Source organism: Fistularia commersonii, chromosome 32 (genome assembly GCF_037954325.1).
Source record: "Fistularia commersonii isolate RoL2024-O1a breed Wild chromosome 32, RoL_Fcom_v1.0, whole genome shotgun sequence".
In the NCBI taxonomy this organism is placed as follows: domain Eukaryota; kingdom Metazoa; phylum Chordata; class Actinopteri; order Syngnathiformes; family Fistulariidae; genus Fistularia; species Fistularia commersonii.
This window is the reverse complement of record NC_141315.1, coordinates 4,874,844-4,882,074: the sequence shown is the minus strand read 5'-3', so window position 1 is coordinate 4,882,074 and position 7,231 is coordinate 4,874,844. Positions and strand designations below refer to the sequence as shown.

Below are 7,231 nucleotides of genomic sequence, written 5' to 3'. Positions count from 1 at the left end.
CGCGGAGGGCTGATGTTCGGCGAGGTGGAGCTGCCGGACCCTCGCTGCTTCTCCTCCTCCTCCTCCTCCTCCTCCGCCTGTTCGAGCCATTAGGAAGCGGGGGGAAAAGATAAATTGCTTTCTGTCAATACATTACACCTCTCCTAATGGGTGCAGCCGGGCTCCAAAAACATTTTCCAAACTCCTGACACGCAGCGGTGTCTCAGACGATCCAGCTCCGTCTCTCGCTTCCACTTCCAAGTGATCATTTATTCACTGTTGCTGTTGTTTTAGAAATAATAATAATAATAAAAAAAAAAGTCCCCAAAAGCATCTTGGAGCCCATTGACCCCCCCAGGGTAGAAGAAGGGGGGGGGGGGGGAGCGGGGGCCCACCCGCGAGCAGACACGCGTGTGTGCTGTTCAAACACAAACCAGAACACACACACACATAACACACACACACACACACACCAGCTTCCATGCTTATTCATTTATTTACTTCTTTTATTTACCCCCCACCCCCACCCCACAATGGGAATGGGGGGTGGGTGTGGGTGAAGGGAGGGCACATGAGGGCGGCTGGGGGTGCGGAGGGGAAAGGGGATGGGGTGGGTGGTCGGGTGGGGGGTCCTAAAGGGGGTAGGGGGGTGGGGGGTGTAGCTTTAAGGGGAATGTGCAACCGGGTGTGAAATTACAGCCTATAGTGCAACATATTGTACCAGAAGCTCACTCCAAAAACAGTAACAAAAAGAGAAATCATCCCCTAACCTGACCAAGAGGCAGAGCGCGGGATGTGGCCGTCTGCCCCTAAGATACACCCCACACACAAACACACACACACACACACACACACTATAACACCCAAATGACTGGCGAGCGGCAATTGCGTACACACATCTGACACTAAACAATAAATTGAGTTAACTGAAATTAATCCATCCATTTTAATAATAATGGTAACAATAGTAATGGTTATTAATACTATCAGTAGTAGTGTTACTCTTAGAATGTTGACAATAATTATAATAGTAACGCTGATATAACAATGCTGATAATAATATTTATAATAATAACCAAAGCCATCATCACAACAACAATAATAAAAATCATTATCACAGCAACAACGATGGTAATAATGATTATAATAATTATAATAGTGATAAATTTAATGATAATTGCTGTTGTTATTATTACTATTATTATTATTATTAATAATAGTAGTATATAATATCAGCATATATTATTATATATTGTAGTTGAAGTATAGAGATGTAAACTTGTTTTTACTCGTTATTTAGTAAACTTGTGGGGTAGATTTATTTTGGTTATTTGAAAAATATTCAGTTTTTTATTTGTTCAAAGCAGCAGTCCAAGTGTGTTTGCTTTGCAGAGATTTTGGTGTTTAAACTGGTGACTTGGGAGATGTGATGATGTGACAGTCATGTTCTGACGTGCTCAACTCTTCTGTCCACCCAGATTCATCTCAGCCCAATAAATTTGTATATCTGTTTAATGGGGAAAATTATATAATTTGTGGTTCTTTTGATAAATTCAAACCTGTACCAAAAGCAGAATCTGGGGGATACAGGTGTCGAATGACAAATCTGGAGGCTGAAGTATATTCATTTTGTGTGCCAAAATCCTTTTGCAATGAAAAAAACAAAATTTTAATATTTGATGTGTCTTGCACAACGCAACACCTGCTCTTTTTCCAAGTATAACCCTTGTGCAATTTATTTTCTATGACGTTTTTTTTTTATATATCTATTTGTGTCATACATTGACAAGATCTGCAAGACAGAGGAAGAGCTAGATGAAGTTATGTTACCACAGTCTGACTGGGATATCTGCTGTATTTATATCAATTTTTATGAGATAAAAACTTTTGTAGGATTTATTAATATCAAGAGTGAATGTGATCGGTAGAGGTGTATAATCGTATCCTACTTTTAGATATCACAAGGGCTCTTTTTCTTTGAGGGGGGGGATTTTGCAAAATATTTTGTAAAAATTATAGTAAAAAAAACGGAAAAATGGAAATTATTTTCAGGAATAGCTTGATCATCTTCATCAGTTTGAATGTGTCTAAATGTGTCTGCCGTCTAGTTTAGAGTAATAATTAGTTCATAATAATACCAATGATCATTTAAAAGTAAAATTTATTTCAAGCACATCCACCAAGTTACCCCCCAGAGTGCCCAATGTTGATACTCCAAGTACACCTTCTCCTCCCTCTCCTCCTCTTCCTACTACTACTACAACCACTACTCTTACTATTACTCACCCTACCACCAATAATGACGATTCTCTCAATGTGATTGTCCTTATTTTATTTTATTTTCTCCCCATAAGTGATCTAGAAAATTGAAAACCAATGCATGTTAATTGTAAATTAACATATCTCCGCTTGCACACCAGTATTGTATGCTCCGTTGTAAAGAATGCAACTCTTATTATTATTATTGTTATTACTGTTAATGAAGATTTTAAGTTGTTATGATGATTTAAATCCCGTTCACCTTGATGGGTCTCATGGAGGTGACTTCCCGCAGGTGCGCTGTTTAATTCACGGCAGCATCTTACATGGATCTTCAGCGTGGGAAGGATTGTTCCAGAAGAATTATTTTACTCCCCGGTTTCATCACAACCACTCAAGTGGACCCCAAGTTGTACTTCTTCTTTTTTTCTTTCTTTTTTTTTTTTTCTTTTTTAATTTAGTTTAGGCGCGTATTCAGATTTGAGAAACTCTGCAGCGCCATCTACAGAAGCAGAGCGGAAATGCGCGGTACTGAGCAGCATCACCTCCAACCTACATCACCGCCGACGGTGGAGCCGTTATGAGTCAGTAATAAAATCACCAGCTGGATGTAAGAATAAAATAAAAAGAAAGTATAAATATATATATACACACATAAATATGTTTGTGAAGTCTTCCCATTAGAGGTCAAGTTTTATATTAAATCTTTAAAGGAAAAGAGTAATCGGAAATATTGCTGGGGTTCGAGAATTGACAAATAAGTTTAAATAAATATTTTTTAAGGCTCAGGCTTGGAGTTTATTCTGGTTGCAGACAATAACACTTACAGTGAAAGAGATGATAGAATAACCGTAATATTTTGACAATTAATTTCTATTGTCTTTAAAACTTCCTGTAAATCTCAACTGTAACAAGGTTTGATGAACTCATTTTTTTTGCGGGTCCTTATTCCCTCCCCTCCCTTTCCTGTCGTCGTGTCAGACCCCGAGACCTCCTTCATCTGGACACCTTGTTTTTTTTCCCCTTCTTCTTCTTCGTCTTCCATCCTTTTTTTTTTAGCGTTGGCGAATCACAAAGTGTTGGCATCTATTGCCTTTGTCTGACAAGTCATCCATATAAGCAAAAGGGGGGCTGCGGAGGGTGGTTGGGTGGGTGGGTGGCTGCGTGGCGGGGGTTGGAGTAGGGGGGTAGAGAGGAGGGGGTGGGGGGGGGGTTGCAGCTTTTAGATCCACAGACACAGAGAGAGGCTTCATTCCCAGCCCAAAGACCCAGCCTGACGCATCCAGCGCGAACAGAGAAAACCGGCGTGTGTGTGTGTGTAAGAGAGCGAGAGAGTGAGTGTGTGTGTGTTAGGGAGTTGTGTGTATGTGTGTGTGTGTGTGTGTGTGCTCTCTTCTAACGCGTGAATCAAGGCCACCGGGACAGAAGAGGATACCGCCCCCCCCCCCCCCCACCCCCAACCCCCCACCCCCCAGCTCTGCACGCTGGACCTCGCCGCGTCGAGAGAGAGAGAAACGCGGTGCGCCGCCAGAACAGGCGCCGCTCGGCGGTTCGAGTAGACGGCGGGCCGCGCCGGTGACAAAATCAGACGGTCATGCTGCGCACCTGCCAGACCTCCGCCGACCGACCGGACTGTTAAAGACCAGAAAGGCAACTTTTTTTTTCTCCAAGAGGAGGAGGAGGAGGAGGAGGTGGTGGTGGGGCGCAGAAGTTGCCACCTGATCTGCTGCTGAAACGGGGGGCGGAGGAGGACACGCCGAAGTCCCTCCATCCAGTAGTCAGCTCCTCTTTTTTTTTTCTCCTCACATCTTCATCCCTGACAGGAAGGCGAAACGGCGGCTTCCGTTGATTATCTGTCTTTCCTCTGCTATCCGATGGATATTCACTGCAAGGCAGACCCCTTCACGGCCATGCACCGTAAGTAGCACAACCCGAGTTTTCTCCGCAGCCTCCCGGGCTCCGTTCCACGCGTGTCTCCGCGCTTCCCGGCCGGGGCCTGCGGGAGGAAAACCGCCGGGATTATCCCCGTGCTGGAAAACAATTAAAGTTAGGCGGGAATAATCCGATGCAGATGCGTTACAGACGTTCACAATCGCGCACGATCTCGCCAATGACCCGCCGTGTCGCCGTGCGCGGCTCATCCGGCGTGCGCAAAAATAAACTTCACCGTAGTAAACAAAGAACATGCGTGGGCAGGTGCTCGGTCATTTACGCGTCACCCGGCTTCCCGCGCTGTGCGTGCGTGTGCGTGTGTATGCGTGTGCGTGTGTGTTCGGGGTCCGAATAAGTCAGGACATATTTGTATCTATTATTCAAATCACTGAGATAAACGCGAGCCTTGTAGATCCAACATAAGTACACACACCACACTAGTGTGTGTGTGTGTGTGTGTGTGTGTGTGTGTGTGTGTGTGTGTGTGTGTGTGTGTGTGTGTGTGTGTGTGTGTGTGTGTGTTTCGAATATCGGACAGGCTCTTCTCCGGACAAATAATATGAAACTTGAGATATTAAAGCGTGTTCAATTATTTAAAATACTCTGCAGAGTATAACGAAATAATTAAAGGAGCCGGGAAGTTAATTGTTACATGAACCGTGTTTTGTTGTTGTTATTTTGTTTGTTTGTTTTTAATTTTTTTATTTATTTTTTGTGATGAACATAAAAACGCAATTAATTCCACCTTTTTTTTATTGGCTATGGGGCGGGGGGTTTCGTTTTGGTCCTCGGGGCTCGATGGAGATCAAATCGAGCAAAGCTAAATGTGCAAAATTCAAAATAATGTGTCTGGTGGATTTTGTATTACAAGATCGATAATGTCACTTTCAATTTATATTTGAGATCAAAACGACAGCAATCAGCAATTATTTTTTTGAAATGAGGCGACAATGGGCCGAGAAGACGTCAAATATTCATAAATAAAGTGGGTAAAACCGTCACGGAGCCCGCAGACACGTGTTTATAAATAAAGCGTGTTTCAACTTCTATCTAAATTATGAAATAATATATTTTGTTAAAAAAACGGTTTGGAGAGTTTGATTCATAATATTCTGTAAAATGGGGGAAAACAATTCAAAACAAATCTTTATTGTAACGCATTGCGAATGAACTACGATAATTGTGACTGAGCAAAGTAGTGTAATGGAATCAATATTTAGTTGAATTGTCTAAATAGACAAAAATGAAATACATAGATAAAATGACGACAGTGAGCGATATTCCGATCACACTTAACTAATGCGTGAATAGTAAAGAAGTGGTGCATTTAATTCACTATAATATGAAGGGGGATATGCAGAAAACGACTTTATGTAATGTTACGTTCTGCGTGTGTGTGCCGCTGTATCCCACGTAGGGCACGGAGGCGTGAACCAGCTCGGCGGGGTGTTCGTGAACGGCAGACCCCTTCCGGACGTGGTCCGGCAGCGGATCGTGGAACTGGCCCACCAGGGCGTCCGGCCCTGCGACATCTCCCGACAGCTGCGGGTCAGCCACGGCTGCGTCAGCAAGATCCTGGGCAGGTAAGCGGAGGCTTGCTGCGCCCCGCCCCGCCCCCCGCGGCCAGGTGGACCGTCCCGCACAGAACAGCTGATTCGGAAATAAATCCAATTCATTTCTATCACATTTGTAGATATTAAGAGCCCAGGAAGTGCCCCCTCCCAACCATGGGATGGACGTCACAGGTGTCCAAACATCCAAACCTCACAGGAGAATGTTCTCTGTCCAGATATTACGAGACTGGCAGCATCAAACCGGGCGTCATCGGCGGGTCAAAACCCAAGGTGGCCACGCCGAAAGTGGTGGAGAAGATCGCGGACTACAAGAGGCAGAACCCCACCATGTTCGCGTGGGAGATCAGGGACAGGCTGCTGGCGGAGGGCATCTGCGACAACGACACGGTGCCCAGCGTGTCGTCCATTAACAGGTAGGAAATCCCACGTCCTGTGTCATAAATGCAAAAAAAAAAAAAAAAAAAAAAAAAAAAAAAAAAAAGCATGCGTGTGAACGTATGTGTGTGCGTGTGGGTCGTTGTTGTTGTTGTTGTTGTTGTTTTTAATCCGATCCCTAGTCGGATTACCCCGCACAGGATGTAAACAAGGGGAACCGAATGAATGACAAGTGCGCGTAAAATGCGCAATCATGCCGAGCGCGCATTTTTCTTTCATTCTTCCCTCATTTCCCTCCTTCGCTCTTTTCCCCCTTCTTTCTTTCCTTCCTTCCTTCCTCCCATCCTTCCACCCTTACTCCCTTTCCTTCCTTTCTTCCTTCCTTCCTTCCATCCTTACTCCCTTTCCTTCCTTCCCCTTACCAACTTCGCGCTGCCGGGCCGAGCTGGTCTCCGAGGTGCAATTCAATCTTTCAGACCAAACTCCCCCAACAATCAGCAGTACATCCAGGACTGAGTGATTCTGTCGAGATGAAAACCGATCAATATTCGGCGACCAGATCCCGTGGCGCTATAAAGCAGGCCAATTTTCTTTAGCACATCTAATGTGCGTGGGGCTGAGAAGGGCTTCACACACGCTGCCTTTCCTTTCCTGCAAGAAGCTCTTATATGTTAAGAAATCGTTGTAACGGGAAATATTGCGGAAATAGATGGAATAATTCATAACAATAATAATAATAATATTAATAATAACGGATCACACAAACAAATAAAAAAAATCCCTTTCACTGCGACGAAATGATGTTTCACTTGAGATGAAGAGATAATCTCAACTGTTCACTTGCGTTAATAATCTTTTGATTTCGTTTTTTTTTTTTTAATGCAACACCAAAAAAGCTTTTGATTTTTAGGTGGTGATATTTTTTTCTGCGTGCTAAATCTCAATCGCCCTCAGAAAATTAAACAAAAACTCACAAGCAATATAGTTTTCTTATTTTTGATTTTTTTTTTTAAGAATGGCGGCTGCACAGAGACCCAGGGCACCCCCACCGACACCACCAGAGATCCCTGGTGATGAACTTTGTTTAAGAGGCACTGTTCCATAGAGCCAGC

General features: G+C 43.8%; 1 protein-coding gene across 2 annotated transcripts in view; it reads left to right on the top strand.

Moving 5' to 3' along the window:
- The first annotated feature begins 3,759 nt into the window (after positions 1-3,759).
- pax2b (paired box 2b) overlaps positions 3,760-7,231 on the top strand; it is a 29,528-nt gene continuing 26,056 nt past the window's right edge. For both annotated transcript variants that reach the window (XM_086139703.1, XM_086139704.1), the window contains exons 1-3: positions 3,760-4,155; positions 5,588-5,753; positions 5,960-6,157. In XM_086139703.1, coding sequence (XP_085995829.1) covers positions 4,113-4,155; positions 5,588-5,753; positions 5,960-6,157 — 407 coding nt within the window. In that variant the 5' untranslated portion in view covers positions 3,760-4,112. The remainder of the gene's footprint in view (positions 4,156-5,587; positions 5,754-5,959; positions 6,158-7,231) is intronic.